Source organism: Carcharodon carcharias, chromosome 30 (genome assembly GCF_017639515.1).
Source record: "Carcharodon carcharias isolate sCarCar2 chromosome 30, sCarCar2.pri, whole genome shotgun sequence".
Lineage (NCBI taxonomy): Eukaryota > Metazoa > Chordata > Chondrichthyes > Lamniformes > Lamnidae > Carcharodon > Carcharodon carcharias.
In genome coordinates this window covers 13171757-13194422 of record NC_054496.1, presented here as the reverse complement: position 1 = coordinate 13194422, position 22666 = coordinate 13171757, and the positions used below count along the sequence as shown (strand labels likewise).

Genomic DNA, 22666 nt, shown 5'->3' with positions numbered 1-22666 from the left:
AGACATTTTCTGCATTTCCTTTTTCTGTTTTTCCTACCAAAGTGGATAACTTCACACTTTTTCCATATTATATTTAATCTGCCGTGTTCTTGCCCAGTCAGCCTAAGTTTCCTTCAAGTCCCTTTGCATTCTCTACTCATATTCCCACGTCATCAGTAAACTTGGAAATATTATATTTGTTCGCCATATCCAGATCATTGATATAGAAATTGTGAATAGCTGGGGCTCAAGCACTGATGTTTGTGGTACCCCACTCGTAACAGCCTACCATCCTTAGTATGACCTATTTATTCCTACTCAGTTTTCTGTCCATTAACCAATCCTTAATCCATGCCAATATATTACCCCCAATCCTATGTTCTCTAATTTTGCTTACTAACTTCTTGTGTGGGACCTTATTGAAAAAGTCTTCTGAAAATCCAAATATTCCCACATTCCATGGTTCCTCTTATCTATTCTGCTAGTTACATCCTCAAAAAATACTCCCAACAGGTTTGCCAAACATGATTTATTTCCCTTTAATAAAACCACATTGATGCTGCCCAATCCTACCATTATTTTCTAAGTGCCCAGTTAACACATCCTTTATAATAGATTCTAGCATTTTTCCTACTACTGATGTCAGGCTAACAGGTCTGTCTATAGTTTCTTATAAATTGGGGTTACATTTGCAACTTTCCAATCTACGGGAACTGTTCCAAAAATCTGTAGAATTTTGGAAAATGACCACCAATACATCCACTATTTTTAGAAGCAGACAGAGTCTCATACTGAAAGTTGCAGCCTTATTCTTAACTTAACTCTAATTATGGCCATAAGCTATGAAGAACTTGCAGCATCCCTTGTATAACTTTCCTCTCCTTCAAAAGTGGGAAAAGTACCACACAATTGGACTGATGTGTACAGGTTAAAACAAATAGATTTTTTTGCAGAAGCAGTGAGATACAGTGTATAATATTTAGAAAATAAAAGCAGAATTAGCCTGCAATGAGTCAGAATATCCTGTTTATTTCATATACTGCACAATAACCAGCAGCAACTTTGAACAATAGTCTTTTGTTGACCTTCACAGTGTCACGTTGTGCATGGGAGGTCAGCTGAACCCCGTGGAGTTCACGTTGGTAGTCAGAATTATAGAAGAAAATACTCACCAGGGTTCTTTCTCTTCTACGTTCATCAGCTCACACATTTTTCTTCCCATTCATTACAACAATCATCCCCAGCCCACGGAAGCCAAACAGTTCAAATGTCCACATGAATTTCTGACCTGTGCCTGCCTGCTGCCAGCAGGCGAGATACCCGACTGCAAGTCATACTCGTTTATGAATTGAAGGAGAAGTAACTAGAAGAGGTTATTTTCAGGGCAGAAATGGCTGGGGCCACGGGAACAAAGCACAAACATAACACCAATAACACAGTGAACACACCATGTCTACATAGAGAACCCTCATTAATCACTTCTGCAAACCTCCACAAATTATCAAGAAATAGTGTTTCTCATTTTTTTGGGAGGGGCTGGGGAGGGAAAACAAAATAAAACTCAAACTGAAGTAACAAAATCCAAACACGCTAATCCACAGTTCTTAGCAGCATGAGATAGCATGTTAAACTCACGCTGAAATGCACCATGCATTACAACGTTTACAAAAGGACATTTACTTTAGAAACACACGCAAACAGCATATTATTTGTTAGGTTCTTATTTTACTAATAATGCTAACTTTACAAATAACATTTTTGTAACTCAGTGTTGACAAGCTTCTTATAAAGGAAATTGGCACAGCACCATTTGCCATCCTACACCATATGTATAGTCAGTTTTGTTCTTAGTGGGAGGTGCGGGAGGGAATGCCAAATGAGAGAAGCACCTCAACTCTGCAAGGACAGAAGTTTGGAGACAAAGTTTGTAGCTTCTGCACATCTGGGAGAATCTCCTCAGGGCTTATACAGAGTGTCGGGCAGTTGCCAGCAAAGGAACCTTACAGCAAGTTGTGACTCACAAAATTTCTTGGTTAGGGTCAGCCACATAGCAGGGGGGATGGGGGCTTTTTTTTGGTTGTATAAAACAAAATCCAAACATTGAACCCAAAGTGTCAACTCTCCAAGATACAGGTCTTGTCAGTAGGGCAGTCATTCAGACAGTTTTATTTCACATCCAGAAAACTTGCTTTTCTTTTGGTCTGACACAGCCAGAAACATATTATGATGTTAAAAGAGTCTCCAAGGAACGCCATTGTGAAATTCCCACAGGTAGCTTCTGTTTGGAATGTGTACCCTCTTCTCGTTGTAGAGAGACATCCCACTTACCAAATTCCATAGAGTCAAGATTCAAGGACATCTCCGGAAGCTCACTGGAGTTTAACCAACTCAACTCAGTGCCAAGAATTCCAATCGCAAACCTACACCTTCATGTTCTAATACTGAACCTGTCTGGCTCAACAGTAGCACTGTGGAGTACTGAAGACCAGACTGGTTCATTCATCAGAAAAGCTGATCCTGATTTACAAGATCGGATTCTGTAACTTTTAACAGGGTTTTGTTTGGGGGGCAGGGAGTGGGTAGTGTTATTGTGATGTTCCTTGCCCCCCCCCCACCCCCAAAACTGCCAGCTTTACTTACAGACTCTAAAAGCAGAGAACAATAGCCAATGGCAAACCAGGTTTGTTACATGGGATAACAGGGTTGCATGGGGCAGAGGAAAGGGCTGGAATCATATTTGTCTCAATCCTTTGTGGAAACCAGGAACTTGCAATAAGTACTTATCCTATCATTTTATAAATGTTTGCATTGTTAGGAGTGCTGTGGTAAACAGCAAATAGCTTGTGGTTGAGGGCATACCTTTGTGTGGCTTTAAGGCACAGATGAAGAGGCACGAGTGAGAACATTTTAGCTCCTGGCTGATGTAGTGTGAAACCTTCCTCAGATCAGCTAAGTTCAGATACTCTGGGTGATGTTACACATAAATACATGACTTTCTGCACAAGCAAAGCTTAAAATGCATTAATCCAAGTTATTGAGTTTCAATAAAAAAAGGGTCCGGACTGAAATAAAGGATAAGGCGAAAAGGAAAAGATTTTGAAAAACTCTTGAATGGAAAATAGGATTTTTTTTTAAAGAATTGCCCATTTAAATTTTGTTCTCTCACCTCTCAGCATTGAATTGTCAATTCAGAAGCAAAAATAGAACAAATTCATTTCAAATTAAATACTTGAAGCCGATGAGGATATAAAGCAATGGGAAGAGGACATGGCAGTGAGATTAATTCTTAATTGCTCTATCAAAGATCTAAGACAAATGATGGACCTAATGGCTGTCTTCTGCATAATATCCTACTATGACTATTATTCCCCAACCCCTTGTATCTGTGCTGTACCATTAATAGAAGTTTCCATAAATTAACTGTTAAAATGCAACTTAAATTGGCAAAAAAGTTGAGATAAGATTTGTTTTTAAAAACAAGGAGAGTTATGATCTGGAATGCACTGCCCGAAAGGGTGGTGGAAGCAGGTTCTGTAGTAACTTTCAAAAGATACTTGGATAAACATTTGAAAAGGGAAAAAAATTAACAGGGCTATTAACAGGGAGCGGGATTAGTTGAAAACCTCTTTCAAAAATCGGGCACAGGCACGATGGGCCGAACAGCCTCCCTCTGCTGTATGATTCTATAATTAGGAAAACAAGGAGTTTTGAAAGCTGGGGAACCTCAGTACTCAAGTTATTCAAAACGCTGGTTGAGCCATGGACTGATGTGGAATTTGGTTTAAAGCAAACTAACTATAAATCGACAAAGTGCTGATTTTCTGATTTTCAGAAGGCAACTGGGACTATTTCTGTACGGTGAAAGATTGCAGTCCTGTGATAGCTTTGCCAAGGATCAATGCATGGATATCATGGGTACCTGAGGAATGAAATAATAAAGCAGCAAACATTAGTTTTAAGTAGAATGCAGACATTTCAAAAGCATTCAACAGTCCCTTCCATCCTTTATTAAAGAATGCTCTCCTGAACAGTCATTTAACTTGCCATCCGTGTACATATTAAATTTTTTAAAGTCAGAGTCTGCCATAGGGAGTAGTGCTAGACCGCTCAAAGTTAAAGAAGTTAAAGCTCATCCAGCTGGTAAATGGGGAACAACGGATGTGTGACTTATGGGGCCACCAATGGTTATCATGTTGCTCAGTGGCACTACTCCCATAAACTTAACAACCATAACTTTTTCCCCATTTTGCCTTTCACAGTCACTTTAGTTTCAAAATGAATTTTATTTTGGTCACCAAGAAATAAGAGAGACTTGGTAGTGTTAGAGCAAAACCAGGAGATTAATCCCTGTTGTCGGGGGCTTGAGATGCAAGTAAAGACTAGATGCGGTGTTTCCCAACATTACAGCAATGAAAGGCATGTTATAAATGCTTGTTTTATTTCCTTTTTCTTCTCTGGCCTTTCTGTTCAGAGAGGTGATGCCTAAGAGATGAAGAGGGATAAGATATTCCAGGAAAGGGCAAATCTGGAATTATTACCTTCAATAAGTTCAAATATAAACTCAGAAGCAGAAACCAAGAGTTGCTCTTCACAAAGATTGATCAACATGTGAAAATCTAATTCCAGACAATAATGTAAACAAAAGCTCCGAACCATGTTGCAGTGATGGCGAGAGGGGAAATGCAGGGCCTTTTGGGATGGATTAAGATGGGCTGAATGGCCCTCCTCCTTGTGTAATTATCGTATAATTGCAGTGAAAGCAATAATAATCTCAACCCATAATGGTGAATGCAAGAAATAAGTAAGGTTGTTGGGCTGTACAGCAATTTGCTGTCGGAAAGAAAAAGGTGCATATCTATAACACATCATATGGCATGCAGTCATACCTGTAACTGTAGATTTCTTTCACCATAAATGCTATGTCCGTAACTACAAGTATTACCATACAGTCACCCAAAGGAAATTCACCTGTGTGTCTAGACGACACCATAGGAGATCCACTCACAAGGGGAAAGGGAGGAAAGGAATAGAGTGGAGGCAAGCGTCTGGGCCAGCTATTGTTGAGCCTTTTTGATATGCTGCTCCACCATTTCTGTGAGCCAGTACCCTGTATGCTGCTGCGCATTGGGTCAAATGACCCAAAGTGAAGACAGGTGCTAGGACATGCCTCCCACTTTGCATGGTTTAAATAGGCAGAGAAGCCATCTCAAGATTTCTCTGGCCTACGCACTGTAATGGGAATGGGGCAGAATAAAAACTCCTTTGTGACAAATGTGAAGCTTTAAAGCTTAAACCTTTGCTTCTGTTGGTCTGATGTCGAGACCCCATCAAAGAAAAGCAAAGTTGACTGTGTTGGTTCAAACTAAATAATCCTACTTAACAGTTACTTGGTAGTATAGAACTTATTGCTGAAAAGAGAGACATGTCGCTGAAGCTTTTCATTTTGCACTCATCAGGACAAATACAAGAATGCCAAATTTCAAATGATCACAACAAACTGTGAAATGGCCTTATTGGAGGTATGGGCATAGTATTCATGTGTCTGGTGGTAGAAATCTACAGTTACAGGTGTGACTGCATGCCATATGATGTGTTATAGATAGGCATTGTTTTTTTCCCCCCCGATAGCAAATTGCTGTTCAGCCCAACAGGTTCACTTATTTCTTGCATTCACCATTATGGGTTGAGATTATTATTGCTATCACTGCAGTTATACAATAATTACACAAGGAGGAGGGCCATTCAGCCCATCGTAATCCATCCTGAAAGGCCTTGCATTTCCTCTCTCGCCATCACTGCAACATGGTTCAGAGTTTTTATTTCTATTATCCTATCTGGAATTACATATCATAAAGATTGATCAAAATATGTAAAGAGCAACTCTTGGTTATTGCTTCCAAATGTATATTTGAACCTTGTCCCCATCTCTCACAGTTGAATGTAATAATTCCAGATTCACCCTTTCACAAAAAGCTTCAGCAACATGTCTCTCTTTTCAGCAATTCTACTTAAGCTCAGCCCCACAAAGCATGTTCCCATTTAGCGGTGAATGGATTGTAGGTGATTTCTTGTCACTCACAGCTCAAATTTTTATGCCTCTGGTGCATTTTTATTCAAAATTACAGCAAGTGCAGAAATTCCTCAAAATTGGCACAGGATATCATGCTGCGCCAAGTTAAAAGTCTTTCATTGGGAGAGGAGGATGCCAATGAGCCATTTCAACCTGGAGCAAGCTAGTGGAGTGAGAGTCAGGCTGCATAAAGCCTCCTAGCTCGAGAATCATCCTGGCTGAAAACAGCAACAAACTGGGTAGAGAACAACATAGAAGGAAGAGGAACAGGAGAAGGTTATTCAGCCCCTTGAGCCTGTTCCACCATTCAATTGGATCATGGCTGCACCGTATCTTAACTCATTCAACCCTAATCTAACAAAAATTTTATTACTCTCAGTTTTGAAATTTTCTATCGACCCCAGCCTCGAGATTTTTTGGGGGACAGCGTTCCAGATTTCCACTACCTTGCGTCTGAGGAAGTGCTTCCTTACATTACTCTGGAATGGTCTAGCCCTAATTTTAAAGTTACATCCCCCCCCCCCCCCACCTTGTTGTGGTCTCTCCCACCAGGTGAAATATTTCTCTTGGTCCACACTATCAAATCTTTTGATTATCTTATACAACAGCTGGGGGAAGCTTTGAAATCTGTCTGGATCGTGGTAAAATTTCTCACCTTCATAAGTGTTTACAGATTCCAGATTCATGACGTGCCGGATTATGTGGTATTCATCACAAATCCCATTTCCACCCAGTATGTCGCGTGCTTGCCTGGCAATATCCAGAGCCTTGCCACAAGAATTTCGCTTCAGCATAGAGATCATTTCAGGAGCAGCCCTGCAAATATTTTTTTTCAAAAAAAGGAAAACCATTACTTCCAACATCCTACTGGATTGGGTTCTATTCTTACATACTGTGATACAGAATTCCTCCTCCTACTTCAGACACCATGCCCTAAGAGGGCATTGGCGGCCATGGACTTCCATTGGATTGGTCCATGATTATGCCTGGCAAAGTACGTCAGTGGTTTGCTGTTGCCTTCTGCAATATGGCTGACCAGGAAACACTCTCGCTCTTACCAGCTGCCATCAGGCATATTGGAAGGATTTACATAATCAACCTGTTTGGCCAAATTATGAACATGGACATCAAGTTCTGAAGTGGGACTTGAACCCAGAGCTTCTGGCCCAGAGGTAGTAGGAATGCCACCCATTGCACCACACATTTCTCTTGACACAGAGTTAGGAGTTGTATTTGATACGCACTTATCTTCCTCCTTTAATCGCCCCAGCTGGATGCAGGCATGAAGACCCAATGTGATCTCCGTCATCATGTCTGCCATTTTCTTCTGGATGAGTTGGTTTCTAGCGATGGGGACCCCAAACTGAATCCTGCAACAAGATTTTGAGTCAAGACACGGTAAAGAAATGTACTTTTGAGAATAATGCAAGGGAGAAATCCACCTCAGCTGATGTTCTCCTGAATGAAGGGTGGAAAAGAGAACATCTACTCAAAAGGCAAATAAAATCACTTACTTTCCTACTGGGAGGCCTATTTCCCAATTACAGCAAGCCTTAAAAATTCTACACACCTCGGTCTCTGCACAAATCAATTGAGATTGATGGATGCATATCATGGGATTTCTTAACTTTGGCTTTGCATCCACTTTTACAGGGTAAATGCAACATTTCCCAAACATGACAAATGAAGCACTCCATACTAAGAAAATGGAAGCTCTCCCTCACTCTCACTCTCTGGTTGGGTTTGGAGACTTGTATCTCTGCATGCATCAGACCCGACCAAAACAAGAGCATATCCAGTCAGGAAGGTAGGCAGATTGCACGATTATTGTTCCCTGGCATGGCTGCTCAATAACAGACCAATCAGATTGCACGATTATTGTTCCCTGGCATGGCTGCTCAATAACAGACCAATCAGATGGTTGCAAGAACAGGCTGTGTTAACTCTTTCCATCTTCCACAAGAAGTGCCGAGCCTTTGTGCAGAGTGGAGACAAAATGTTAGGAAGTCAATTAAAGAAGTATTCCAGGCTCCACCAGTGGCTGAGTACCAACAGTAGAGCCGTATAGCAAACTGAATGCTTGCCTGCCTTTGGCTTAAAAGCAAACCCCAAATAGCTGAGTCATTTAGACCAGGAAGAGTCCAGGTTTGATGTATCTGTGTAGAAGGTGATTTTACCAGGCAGTTTCATGTTGGTTTGAAGTTGAGACCCCACCAAAGAAAAACAAGGTTGACTGCGTCAGGCCAAAGTAAAAAAAATTCTACTTAATAGTCATTTGGTAATACAGAGCTTGAATATTTCTGAAAAGAGAGACATTTTGCCGAAGTTTTTCATCTTGTACTCATCAGGATAAATACAAGAATGCTAAATTTCAAACGATCACAACAAATCTTTGTGCTAATTTGAAATTTGGTATTCTTGCATTTGTCCTGATGAGTGCAAGATGAAAAACTTCAGCAACATATTTCTCATTTCGGCAATTCCACTTAAAGCTCAGCCCCACAAGACATTTTCCCATTTCATGGTGAATGGATTGCAGGTGATTTCTTGTCACTCACAGCTCAACGTTTTCATGCCTCTGGTGACTTTCTATTCAAGATTTTACAGCAAGTGCAGAAATTCCTCAAAGTTGGCACTACAGGTACTGCAGATGGCCCTTGGGAGGACTGGCACTCCCAGTCGCTGTTGCGTGCTATGGATGCTGGTTGAGGGCAGGATTGGAGTCAGCTGTGACGACCAGTGTAGTCAGCCTGCTGACCATTCGCATCAAGGTTCACAAATACTAACCATTGGATAACCAACACTTATGGAAACTAGCCCAGTGGGGGAGGAGCCAAACGGAAGGTTTGTCTTGCTATCAGACTGTGGGCATTGCCACTCTTAGGCAAAGCAGAGACTTGTGGGTGCCCCCCAGTGACTTGCTCAAACACCTGCAGCCAACAGGTGGTGGAATTTAACAGAAAACTATTTTAATCTAAACTATTGCAACTGTTGATAATCACATTCCATTACCTGTCCAAAGCATACTGCCTGGCCGTTTCCAAACAAAACTCTGCTGCTCCCAGGGCTCCCCAAGCAATTCCGTACCGAGCATTGTTCAGACATCCAAAAGGACCCTGGGTCAGAGGAAAGAGTAAGAGCACACGAGCATTAGGACATTTACAAAACATATTTGAGAACCCTGGAGTACCTAACAAAAGTGGAGTCCGAGACATTTGAAATCTATAGTGCTGGAAAGAGGGAAATTGCAAGTCGTAATTCTTGCCCCCATGGTGACATTTGAAAAGGTAAAGAAAGAGCAAGCTGGTATTTCTGAAGGGTCTTTCATGACCTCAGGCCATCCCAGTGCTTAACAGCAACAAGGGCTTTCTGAAGCATGGTCACAGTTGTAATGTAGGAAATATGCAGACAATTTGCATTCAGCAAGCTCTCACAAACAGCAATTTGACAATGACTACTTTATTTCAGTGTTAGGGGAGAAAATGTCCTACACTATGAAATAGGGCCTTAGGATCTTTATACGTCCACTTGAGAGAGCAGACAGGGGCCTTGGTTTAATGTTTCATCCAGAAGAAAGCACCTCCAAACAAGTTTCTAGCAGGATTGTGGACTTGAAATTGTTCTTGAAGCAGAGTCCATTGTTACAAGGGAGGACCCTGTTCCATAGCAGGATACAGCGTTTATAGGGATTTTTAACCCTTTCTGGTAGGTTTTGACAGAATGGCCCCATACCCACCCAACATGTCCCTTCTCCATAGTTAGCATCAGCTCACCTGACTGAGTAATGCAGACATCCAGACTTTGGACTCATGCAAGGATGACGTGAGGGGGTCTCTGCTTGAAATGGGTCAACTTTTGAGTTATGGTGGGTCAAAAGTGAAGCCAGCGAATGGGAAGGCAACGCACGAGAAAGAGGGTGGGGCGGTGACGTCAGCTGTAATGGGAACTATGCAGGCCGAGTCCCTTATATCAATTACAGTCCACATTGAAACACAATGTACTGATAATGAGTACACACTGTTCTTTTTGGGTCATTCTGCTAATTCCAATATGAACGAAGCTAGTTTTTTTTTAAAACAAGGATGTTCAGTGTCTGAATCTACCCAGTTTTAAGAGAAAACAATTGAAAGAAGATGTACAACGGCCAATAGATCACCCCTTTTTCTCATGCCATTTCTGGCTCCATCAGACTGTACCTCTCTTTGAAGACCGTGAGCAATCAGACAGGTTCAATTCCTTTATGTCCTTTTTTTTCTAAAAAGATGACTGTGCTGTGGTACAAACTTACTGAGAGGCCCACTGCACCGGGCAGGAGGTCTTCTGCTGGCACTTCCACGTCCTCCATCAGGATCATCCCCGTCAAAGAGGCTCGCAGCGAGAACTTCCCTTCGATTTTTGGGGCCGCCAGGCCCTTCATTCCCTTCTCCAGAATAAAACCCCGCACCTTCCCGTCGTCACACTTAGCCCAGACCACAAAGATATCGGCCGCTGGCGAGTTCGTAATCCTAGCCGTGGGATCAGTTTAACATTATTCAGAAAGAAAAGAATTAGTGTAGCGACATTACAAGGTGATCTCTCCCTTCTCCCGGAGGCCTCACTGAGCAAATGAATCACACACCAGGAAGGTCCAGCTTCATTCGGAAGGCTGTGCCACCAATGGTTCGCAGCCAGAGCAGGGCTTAGGGCTATAAGTGACCCCAGAGATCACAGGCAAGGAAAAAGCCTACATTGCTGGTCCTGATCACTGTTATGACTGGATGTACTTGAGTGTTAATGGATTAGACTCCCAAATGAACAATGCATTAAGAACTTTCATTTGTTACGGTGTCTTTCACAACCTCAGGACCCCTCAAAGCTCTTCACAACCAATGAAGTACTTTGAAATCTAGTGACTGCTGTAAGGTAGGAAATGCGGCAGCTGACTTGAACACGGCAAGCTCCCATAAACAGCAAAGTGGAAAATTCAGCAGGTATTTCAGTGATGTTCGTAGAGGGATAAACATTGGCCAGAAGAACTCTTCTGTCGTTCTCAGAATAGTGCATTGGGATCTTTATTGTTCAGCTCAGAAGGCAGACAGGACAAAAGACTGCATCTCTGACAGTGCTGCACTGAAGTGTCAATTGAAATCATTAGTCCACTGATCTATTGGCAGAGCTCGTGACCAAGAAAGCAGCATTCCTCCAAAACTGCAAGTGAAATCACACCACATGGAGCATCTAATCTGGTAAACAATTAAAAATTAAATTCAAAAGTGGTAAAATACTACAGACAGCATCTTGCAAGCCCATGACTTCTACCATTTAAAATGACAAGGGCAGCAGATAGATGGGAACACCACCACCTGGAAGTTCCTCTCCAAGCCACTCACCATCCTGACTTGAAAATATATCGCCGTTCCTTCACTGTCGCTGGGTCAAAATCCTGGAACTCCCTCCCTAACAGCACTGTGGGTGTACCTACACCACATGGACTGCAGCGGTTCAAGAAGGCAGCCCACCACCATCTTCTCAGGGTAACTAAGGATGGGCAATAGAAATGCTGGCCTAGTCAGCAATGCCCACATCCCATGAAAGAATTTTAAAAAAAGGATGCTGGGAATCTGAAATAAAAGCAAAGTGCTGGAAAAAGCAGGTCTGATAGCATCTGTGGAGAGAGAGACAGAGTTAACTTTGAATCAAATATTATTCTTCAGAGGAAGAAACATTAACTTGGTTTCTCTCTCTCTCTCTCCCCATCGATGCTGCCAGACCTGCTGAGTATTTCCTGCACTTAGAATTTAATTTTAAATAAAAGCAAACTCACAAAATAGTTAAGAAAGGAAATATTACACCACTCCCCAGATTGGCTCCACACAGCTTCCAAGTTACTGATTTTCAGTCAGGTTCTCAAAGGCTGAATATGGGTAAACAGGAATATGTTTTCTCACCACCAACGGTTAAATTCAGTTCTTTTGTCCTTTCCTTGCCTGTTTGAAGGCGCCATCACCCGGAATTCCGCCCCTCCACTCCCCTCACAAGTGACCATTAACTGCACTTTAACTCTGTTGCTGGCTATCTGAGAGCAAAAGCATCACAGCCAGCCCAGTCATATCCTTACCCAACATTCAGGAAGGTGGCTCAGTAGCTAGTGCTCCTGCCTCTGAGGCAGAAGCTTCAGGTTTAAATCCTGCTCCAGGATTAGTTGGCCCTGACACAGTTCAAACAGGCTTCCAGCACTTCCCCACTATTCCCCTTTGGGGAATAAGAAGTTGTGTGTGAAGATGTGAAATAAATAAACCCAATGTACAGACACAATTTCTAGTGGAGGTTACTGATTAGTGATCAGATTACCTGACAAAACCATAACCTGAGACCAGCTCACAAATCCAGCATTGAGCCTGGAACTTTTCTATCTGTATAACTTAACAAACAGTGAGCCAGAACACAGGAAGGAACTTATTGCTCCTGTAACCCATTGTATAGGAGAAAATATTTAACAAAAAAAAAGGTGTCATGATATGCAGTGAAAATATCTGATTTACAAGAACACACTGAACAATCTACTCCACAGTAAATGAGCAGAATCGGCAGATCATAACCAATAACTTTCTCTTTTAAATCACAAGTTTGACTTTGGTCAAGTGTTTCAGAACGTTGCTGCTAAAATTGGCCCTACCGGATATTTTACTATACCTATTGGGCAATTAGAGTTCAAACTTTTAGCTCTGAAGAGGAGTCACATGGATTCGAAACATTAACTGTAATTCTCTCCACAGATGCTGTTAGACTTGCTGAGTTTTTCCAGCATTTTCTGTTTTTGTTTCAAATTTCCAGCATCCACAGTATTTTGCTTTTATCTTAAGAGTTCAAACTTTATCCAGTCCAAGAGCACGATCAAATCATTCAGCACAGAAGGTGTCATTAAGTCCATTGTGCCTGTGTTGGTTCTTTGGTAGAACTTTTCAATTAATCCCACTCCCCTACAGCTCTGCAGTTCTTTTCCATTTCAAGTATTTATACAATTCCCTTTGAAAAGTTACTATTTAATCTGCTTCTACCACCCTCTCAGATAGCTCATAACAACTCACTGTCATTTCTGCTACTTTTGCCTGTTAAATCTGCCAGTGGATCCTGTTTGACTCTATCTACTCTGTTAACCATCTTCATTATTTTGAACATGTATCAAATTTCCTCTCGGGCTTCTCTGCTCTAAGAAGAACACCACTAGCTTCTCCATTGTGCCCACTTAGCTGAAGCCCCTGATGCCTGGTACTGTTCTAGGAAGTCTCCTCTGCACACTTTCCAATGCCTTGACATCCTTCTTAAATTGTGGTGCCTAGAATGAATGCAGTACTGCAGCTGGACCTAACCATGTTAAAGGTTTAGCATAACATACTGGCTGGATGAGTCCCTTGTGTACATACCAAGTCTTTGATCCATTTAGTGTGTAGGTGTTGCTGCTTGGGTTGAATCTTGCCTTGGTTTCCATACTTGAAGGGTCACTTCCATGATTTGGTTCTGTTAGACCGAAGCAGCCCAGCAGTTCCCCTTTGGCTGTGAGGACACAAGGGTGGAAACACAAGACGGGTGATCACCTTGCAGCAAGTTACAGCAAAGCTGCTGGACATAGGAGACAGACTTGGTCACTGACCTAGTTTTGGGAGGTACTTTAGCTTCTGTGCTTCCGTACCGTAGGCAGCGATCGGATGCATCACCAGCGAGGACTGGACGCTCATTACTGACCGGTAGCCGCTGTCCACTCGCTCTACTTCCCGCGCAATCAGTCCATAAGATACGTACGTGGTACCAGCGCAGCCGTAGCCTGGAAGCATAGAATCTGTACTGTTTAGACATCCAATTCCTTTGCTGAAAGGAGCAGAATTGTAACAGGACAAACTGCTTTCAAACAAAGAGAGAAACAAGCAGCAAAACACAAGAGGAAGAAGCCACATGAATATAACTTCTATAGTGGACCATTAGCTTTATATCATTTTAAAGATTGTGCAAGGAAAGTATGTCTGAAGAGTGTGTTACCTTTAATTGTTGATCCCAATACACCCAACTCTCCCATCTCCTGTATGATCTCACGATGAAACACTGAAAAGATTTAAAGCATTATCACAGAAATTGTTATAGCACAGAAAGGCCATTCGGCCCATTGTGTACGTAGAAACTAGACCAGAAAATAAGAAAAACTCATTTGGATGCAAACTAAATGTAAATAAATAGAATACTAGACAAACTATAAGTACCTTTCACCTGACAGTCTACCGCTCAACCTAATGAGTAAGGACATCACCTGGTAGATCATCTGATTCAATCCCAGTCTTTGTTGAATTAGCTGATCGCAGTGGGTGTTACAATTGGTCTCAGCTTCTCAAAAGTGGGCAATGATGACAGGATCAGGGACTGACCCTTCCAAACCTCCAGACCCACAAATTTCAAACAGCAAGAAAGAAATATATAGAGATGTCCCACCAATTTCCCTGTGCTCGCTGACCTACATTGGTTCCCAGTGAAGCAAAGCTTAGATTTCAAATTCTCATCCTCACATCAAAATCCTTTTGTGGTTTCGCACCTCCCTCTCTGTAACCTTCCTACGGACACAGACCTCTGTGCGCCTCCAAATCCTGTATCATTTTTAAAATTTAATTCTTTTGTGGGATGTGGGCATCACCAGAAAGGCTAGCGTTTATTGCCCTTGAACTGAACATTTCAGTTAAGAGTCAACCACATTGCTGTGGGTCTGAAGTCACATGTAGGCCAGACCAGGTAAAGGATGGCAGATTTCACTGCCTAAAGGGCATTAGTGAACCAGATGGGTTTTTAAAAATATTCAATGATAGTTTCATGGTCACCATTATGGACATCACACACTAGCTTTTCAATTCCAGCTTTATTAATTGAATTTAAATTCCAGTTGCTGTGGTGGGATTTGAACCTGTGTCCCCGGAGCATTAGCCTAGGCCTCTAGATTACTAGTCTAGTGCCCTGATTTACAGTGCTCCGCCAACTGAAGCTGTACCTTCAACTGCCTAGGCCCCAAGCTCTAGAATTCCCTCCCTAAACCTCGTCACCTCTCCATTTCTCTCCTCCTTTAAAAAGGCATTGATTAAAACTGACCTCTTTGAACAAGTCACCCATCCTATTATTTCCTTCTTCAGATTTCATGTCAATTTTTGTCTGATTAAGCTCCTGTGGAGTACTTTGGCAAGTTTTACTGCATTAAAAGGCATCATATAAATTCAAGTTGTTCATTATACAACAGAGGACTTGTGGTGCAATGGTTAGCGCCCCTGCCTTGGAGCCAGAAGCTCCAGGTTCACGTCCCCACTCCAGGACTTAGATGGCCAGGAGAGGTGCATTCATAATGTGCAAATCTTTCCAACATGCGGGAGAGATTCCTGGTCAGCCATGTGATAGAAAGAAAATTGGAGCCTCTACTATCTCTATCCATAGCTCTATGCTACAACATGCATATAAAATTGTTGTGTTGCGGCAGCAACTTCAGACTTCTGGGATGGGAAAGGGCTAGTTGGATAGATGGCTGGTGTGGATCAGATTGGTGCCATCCGTATGGGGTTCGATCCCTGTTCTGGGTGAGGTGGATTTGGGAGCAGCCTCCTCACCCTGGAGATCATGGGGCTTCAGACAGAGAACTCAAGAAGAAAAATGACAGAACTGAGTTACTGGGGCTTTGGGAGTGGGATTGCTAGACTTTGTGAAGTGCTGCTTCTGAAATGTACAAGATGAATACTTTGGGTGCACATGACACCAAGGAATAATGTAACACAAATAAATCAATAGCCTGGTCAAATTCCATACCTTCATTTCGGTTTGCCATGAGAATCCTTGGCATCAGCTTTGATTGGCAATATGCGCGGAAAGTGTCTCTGATCAGAATTTCTTCCTCAGTCAGCTGGCTCTCCAGGTTCAAGGGATCACGCCAATCAAACTGTACCTTAGCCGCTGTGGAGAGAGTCAACTTTAAAAAAAAATCCAAACGAACCTTGTGACTTGGGATGGACATTAACACAGGGGTTAATTCCCTGCCTGAATGCTATTTTTATCTGCACCACGTTAAGTATCCTTAACCCGTTTAAGTAGCTGCTCAAGTTAAATGGAAATGCAGTGTCCTGAAAAATAGATTGCAGAAAAAAATTAAACTGCAAAGTCCCCAAAAGAATGTCAATGCAGCACAATGAAATATTAAGTCACACAACTTACGTTTTGAAATTTTCCGCTCTTCAAATTTTTCATCTTTCTCTGTAAAGAGGGATAAAAGAGCGGTTTCAATGGTGTCTGTCCCTGTACGGTTAGGAATTCTTAACCTTTATAATAGCTAGGTAGATCAGTGCTCTTCTTTGACTATCTTGGTGAAGCTAGAAGTTTTGCAAAATTTGCCTTGGGATTCCAGTGTGATATAAATGCCCTTTCTTGCATTCTTTGTTCTTGGGATGTGGGCTTCGCTGGCTGGGCCCAGCATTTATTGCACATCCCTAATTGCCCTTGAGAAGGTGGTGGTGAGCTGCCCTCTTGAACCGCTACAGTCCATGTGGTGTAGGTACACCCACAGTGCTGTTAGGGAGGGAGTTCCAGGATTTTGACCCAGGGTCAGTGAAGGAACGGCGATATATTTCCAAATCAGGATGGTGATTGACCCGGAGAGGAACTTGCAGGTGATGGTGTTCCCATGTGTCTGCTGCCCTTGTCCTTCTAGATGCTAGTGGTCATGGGTTTGGAAGGTGCTATCCAAGGAGCCTTGGTGAATTCCTGCAGTGCATCTTGTAGATGGTACACACTGCTGCTACTGTGTTTCGGTGATGAATGGAGTGAATGTTTGTGGATGTGGTGCCAATCAAGCAGGCTGCTTTGTCCTGGACAGTGTCAAGCTTCTTGAGTGTTGTAGGAGCTGCACTCATCCAGGAAAGTGGGGAGTATTCCATCACACTCCTGACCTGTGCCTTGTAGATGGCAGATGGTGGACAGGCTTTGGGGAGCCAGGAGGTGAGTTAGTGGTTGCATGATTCCTAGCCTCTGACCTGCCCTTGTAGTCACAGTATTTATATGGCTAGTCCAGTTCAGTTTCTGGTCAATGGTAACCCCCCGCCCCCAGGATGTTGATAGTGAGGGATTCAGTGATGGTGAGGTAATGCCATTGAATGTCATGGGGCGTTAGTTAGATTCTCTCTAACCCACAGAGAGAATAGGGATGAGAGAATGAGATGGTCATTGCCTGGCACTTGTGTGGCATGAATGTTACTTGCCACTTGTCAGTCCAAGCCTGGATATTGTCCAGGTCTTGCTGCATTTGAACATGGACTCCTTCTGTATCTGAGGAGTTGCGAATGGTGAACATTGCACAATCATCAGCGAACATCCCCATTTCTGACTTTATGATGGGTGGAAGATCATTGATGAAGCAGCTGAAGATGGTGGGGCTGAGGACACTACCCTGAGGAACTCCTGCAGTGATGTCCTGGAACTGAGATGACTGACGTCCAACAACCAGAACCATCTTCCTTTGTGCTAAGTACGACTCCAACCAGTGGAGAGTTTCCCCCCAGTCCCGATTCCTATTGACTCCAGTTTTGCTAGGGCTCCTTGATGTCACACTCAGTCAAATATGGCCTTGACGTCAAGGGCAGTCACTCTCACATCGGGAGTTCAGCTCTTTTGTCCATGTTTGAACCAAGGCTGTAATGAGGTCAGGAGCCAAGTGGCCCTGGCAGAACCCAAACTGCTTCCCCTGCTAGGTACATCTATAAAGACAAGCTTTGCCAACAAATGAAAATGAATAGGTAATTGGCATCCTAAATATTAATAGAACACCCATAAACAATGGGTAAGTTCCAACAAGTTTGCTCCAATTAAACCATCTACAATTAACATTGACTGGCACTATCCCCAATTTAGTTATCTGAGGAAGCTGAATAAACAGCTGAACTTCTAAGGAGGCAACAGCCTTAAATCGTCCTGATGTTGAAACTATCGCATTTCTCTGGCTCTGGGAATTTACTGGTGCTGGTGCAGGACGAACTGGTAACATTCAAATCAAATATAGTCAAGATCACAGATCAACCATGATCTAATTTAATTGAATGGTAGATCATTCTTGAGAGCTGCATGACCTGTTCCAATCAGGATGGTGCAACTTTAAAATCTTCATGTCCTACAAGAACACCACCACTGGCCAAGATGAATTTTCAATAAAAGTTTAAACAGTTGGATTACTCATTCACAAAATAGGTTTTTCTATAACCCAACCAATTAACTGAGCAGCAAAAAAAAAGACAAATCAAAACAGAACTGGCAATTCTTTGTTGCTGCTCTCACTCCCACTTTAGATGACTTGAGACACTGCAATCTCACTGCATGGAGTTACTCCCTTTCACTGACCGACTTCCACGTGCATTGTCTATTTAATCGTCACTTTGAAATTGTCGGGGAATTAGAAATGCTTCCTTTCTGGATGGAAACATGGATTAGAGGGTTTTGAACTTTTGACGTTCTCTATCCCAGAGAGCTATGGAGGCTCGGTCATTGTGTATGTTCAAGGTTGAGACTGATACATTTTTGGACACTAAGGGAATCAAGGGATTGGATGGAAAAGTGACGTTGAGGAAGATGATCAGCCATGATCCTGTTGACCGGTAGGACAGGCTTTTCCCATTTCTTGTCCCTGCACTTCATAGTTTATTATTAAAAGACATATTACCTTTCCTTATTCTGATTTCCCAATTAAATGACGACGTTGTTCTGACACTCATCTGCCTGTTCTGGTCACCTATTGATGTCACCTGCTTTTTTTATGCCATGCCCACTCTTCTTTGCCCATGTACGTGAGGTCACCGCAATGTTGGTTGATCACCCTCTGCAGCAACCATCATTTTTGGATTTGATGGGTGTTGCAGCCGACTGCCCTTTTGCAATCCTCGTCACACAGTTCTGTACCAATTCCAGCTATAAATTTCTACCAATACAGTCTCCTGTAGAACATGACTCCCCACATCTTTTCAGAGTAACTCTTAACTTCTATTGGCCTTTCATCTCTGGGACTTGGTTCAAACCCAGCCAAGACTAATGGAGTAGAAGTCTCCTAGGTTTGTTAGACCCATTCAAAATAAGTCTGGGCAGCCTCAATCTAGTTCCAAGTGAATAAAAAGCTAATGGCACAAAACTGGCCGAGTCAAAGGGGCCACAAGGGTGTGAGACATGGAAAAATATCACTTGTGCCTAGTAGAATGACAGAATGGACAGGGATAGTTCATTCAGCCCATCAGACTTGTGCTAGTATCTGTGTTCACATGAGCCACCTAATATTCTTCTGCTTCAAGTCACTATCTATTATAACAACATTTACGGATGCTGTTTCAACAGTGGTTTGTGGCTGAGAATTCCTTGTTCTGACCACTGTGATTAAATCCCTTTTTTGACTTCCCCTTTCATAATCTACTTTGTTTCCACCAATTGTTGTCTTACTCACTTAACAGTGAAAGAAATCTCTCTCACTTTACAGTATAATAGCTCTTCAAAAACTTGAAGACTTTTTATATTTCTGCTTTCATGGGATGTGGGTGTCACTGGCAATCCATAATTGCCCCTGAACTGAGTGGCTTGTGAGGCCATTTCAGAGGGCAGTTAAGGGTCAACCACATTGCTTTGGATCTGGAGTCACCATCCTGACTTGGAAATATATCGACCGTTCCCTCAGTGTTGCTGTGTCAAAATCCTGGAACTCCCTCCTTAACAGCATTGCAGGTGTACCTGCACCACATGGACTGCAGCGGTTCAAGAAGACAGCTCACCACCACTTTATCAAGGGCAATTAGAGATGGGCAATAAATGCTAGCCTTGCCAACAATCCCCACATCCCATGAGTGAATAAACCAGACCAGGTCAGCAGATTTCCTTCCCCAAAGAACATTAGTGAACCAGATGGGTTTTTACAACAATCAATAACAGTTCCATGGTCACCATTACTGAGGCTAACTTTATAATTGCAGGTTTATTAATTGAATTCAGATTCCATCAGCTGCTGTGGTGGGATTTGAATCCATGTCCCCAGAGCATTAGCCTGGGCTTTTGGATTATTAGCTCTGTGACATTACGACTACGCCACCATCTCCCCTACCTCCAACAGGACACTTCGTAACTTTCTCAATGTGAGTTTGTTTTTTTAAAACACAGGCCTAACTTCTTAGGTTTCTCTTCGTAACTCTAACCCTTAATCCCTGGCAACATCCTAGTGAATCCACATTGTATAAAAACAATGTGCAATCATTAATAGGGTTCCCAAAACTGTAGTCAGGTCGTATGCAATACTCCATTTAAGGCCTATATTTTTGCACTGGTTCAATGTGTGACCTCCTTGCTTTTGTATTCTAGGCTTCCACATACAGAGCCAAAGATTCGGTTTCTCGTTTTTAGTAGACCTATCAATGTATGCTGCCACTTTTACAGCTCACATGCCTGCAGACCACATCAGAGCTTGACAGGGTAGGTATGGAGAGGCTGTTTCCCCTGTTTCGAGAGTCCAGAACTAGGGGGCATAGTCTCAGGATAAGAGGTCGGCCATTTATGTTGGAAACAAAGAGGAATTTCTTCACTCTAAGGGTTGTGAACCTATGGAGTTCTCTACCCCAGAGAGCGGTGGATGCTCAGTCATTGAGTATGCTCAAGGGTGTGACTGATAGATTTTTAGACACTAAGGGAATCAAGGGATTGGAAGGAAAAGTGAATTGGAGGAAGATCAGCCATGATCCTACTGCCTGGCAGTACAGGCTTTTCCCATTTCTTTTGTCCCTGCACTTTTATTAAATTTAGTTTATTATTAAAAGACATATTACCTTCCTCTATTCTGAGTTCCAAATTAAATGACTGAACCTTGTTCTACCTGGAGCTATATCTGACACATCTGCTTTTTCTGGTCACCTATTGATGTCCACCTGCTTTTTTTTAAAAAAAATCCTCGATAGTTTTATGATCACCATTACTGAGACTAGATTTATATTCCAGTTATGAATTCCTGCTGCCCTGTTGGAATTTGAACTCCTGCCCCCAGAGCAGTAACCTCTGGATTAGCAGTCCAGTGAATTCCCACTGCACCACCATCTCCCACCATTGGAAGCAATGATAAAGAGAAATATCATTCCACTTTGGTCGAGGCCTTTCGGATTTATAAAACGCAGAAATACCGTCCCTCCCTCGCCCCAAAAAGTTGCGCAGCTTAGATCTAAGAATAAGCGGCTTCACTTCTTTAACGAGGCGGCACTATAAATAGGTGTTTGATGACATTAAAAGGCCGTCTACCTCGGAAGGCTTTTGCCGTCCCCTGTGTCCTCAAGGAGCTGACGGCTACCGTGCGCCTGGCGGGGCTCAGGAGGCTCAGAGCCGCTTGCCTCAGGGCCATGGCCAGATCGAACAGGTCAAGTGTCCTCCGCCAGCACCTCCTCCGGTATCTAGATTTTCCGCACCGATCCTTTGCACGCCAGCACCTGGAATTGTACAATCAAGCAATAAAAGTCTTTACGAATGAGATTCTTCCCACAGGTAAGGGTGACAACCTGGCGATTGTGTAACAACCAGAAATTGATACAAAACTCGCTACAATGTGTTCCACCGAGACTAACGTCACAATAGGTTGACTGGCAACCACTGTAACCAATCGCTGTCCGGACGTTCCGCACAAAACTGCCGGGAACCAATCAATGCCTTGATTTGGAATCTGCCCCAGTTCTACAAAGCGAACGGGTGTAGGGTTAGGGTCTAATTGGTCAGTGACGAGGGCGTGAACATTAACTATCAGAAAATAATTTTTTTTTAACTGATTTGGGGAATAACGTTTAGGAGTTTTTTGTTTAGCATCGGTCACGAGCTCTTTATTTTCTTTGAAATGCGGTTTGTACGTTTGGAAATGCTTGCAATTAACAACTTGCATTTCAATTCTTTAAAGTAATAAAACGTCCCAAGAAGCGACTATCGAACAACATTTGACCACTGCCACATGTAAGAGGTGACCAAAAGTTTGGTCAAAGAGGTAGATTGCGAGGAGAAACGAGAAGTGGAGAGGCTTATGAAGTATATTCCAGAGTTTAGGATCTTAGCAGTTAAAAGGCAGGGTCGCCAATGGTTGAGCGATTTAGAATCAGGAATGGCCTAAAGCTCAGAATTAGAGGAACATAGAGATTGCAGATAAAAGCAAAAAACTGTGGATGCTGGAAATCCAGTACAAAAATAAAAACTCAGCGGTCTAGCAGCATCTGCGGAGAGGAACACAGTTAACGTTTCGTGTCCGTATGACTCCCCAACAGAACTAAGTAAAAATAGGAGGTGAAATACCCTCCACCCCTGCCTGTTCCTCCGTCCCCACCCTTTCTTCCAATCCCAACCCCAGCCGTGTATTCACTATACCCCCTGACCTTCCCCTCTCCGATGCTGAACGTTCAGTGCTCAGCAAAGGACTTAGTTTCATACCCTTACGCCCTCACCTCAATGAATTTCGGGCTCGGCATGATACTGAACTCTTCTTCTGCCGTCTTCGTCTCCGGGCTCAGTTCCTTGGGCAGGAATCCTCTCCCAGTTCAACGGATCCTTTTACCCATCTCCAATATTCTCCCTCCACCTGGACCCCTCCCT

At 42.7% G+C, this 22666-nt stretch overlaps 1 protein-coding gene across 1 annotated transcript; it reads right to left on the bottom strand.

Moving 5' to 3' along the window:
* Positions 1-988: 988 nt before the first annotated feature.
* Positions 989-21661, bottom strand: LOC121271370 (glutaryl-CoA dehydrogenase, mitochondrial-like). The gene is made up of 11 exons (XM_041177339.1): positions 21341-21661; positions 16256-16294; positions 15854-15997; positions 14063-14125; positions 13680-13850; positions 13453-13582; positions 10338-10554; positions 9062-9165; positions 7294-7419; positions 6705-6865; positions 989-3898 (listed from the first exon to the last, which is right to left on the bottom strand). Exons 1-11 carry the CDS (start codon positions 21438-21440, stop codon positions 3825-3827), a joined length of 1329 nt encoding a protein of 442 aa, XP_041033273.1. The 5' UTR covers positions 21441-21661; the 3' UTR covers positions 989-3824.
* Positions 21662-22666: the final 1005 nt, after the last annotated feature.

What these genes read in the sequence shown, in the direction of transcription:
- LOC121271370 (XM_041177339.1), bottom strand. Translation starts at nt 21,440, where the DNA reads ATGGCCCTGAGGCAAGCGGCTCTGAGCCTCCTGAGCCCCGCCAGGCGC. An exon ending in AGAGCGGAAAATTTCAAAAC is followed by an intron (nt 15,998 to 16,255) that starts GTAAGTTGTGTG and finishes CTCTCTCCACAG; the next exon opens with CGGCTAAGGTACAGTTTGAT. An exon ending in CATGGCAAACCGAAATGAAG is followed by an intron (nt 14,126 to 15,853) that starts GTATGGAATTTG and finishes AAATCTTTTCAG; the next exon opens with TGTTTCATCGTGAGATCATA.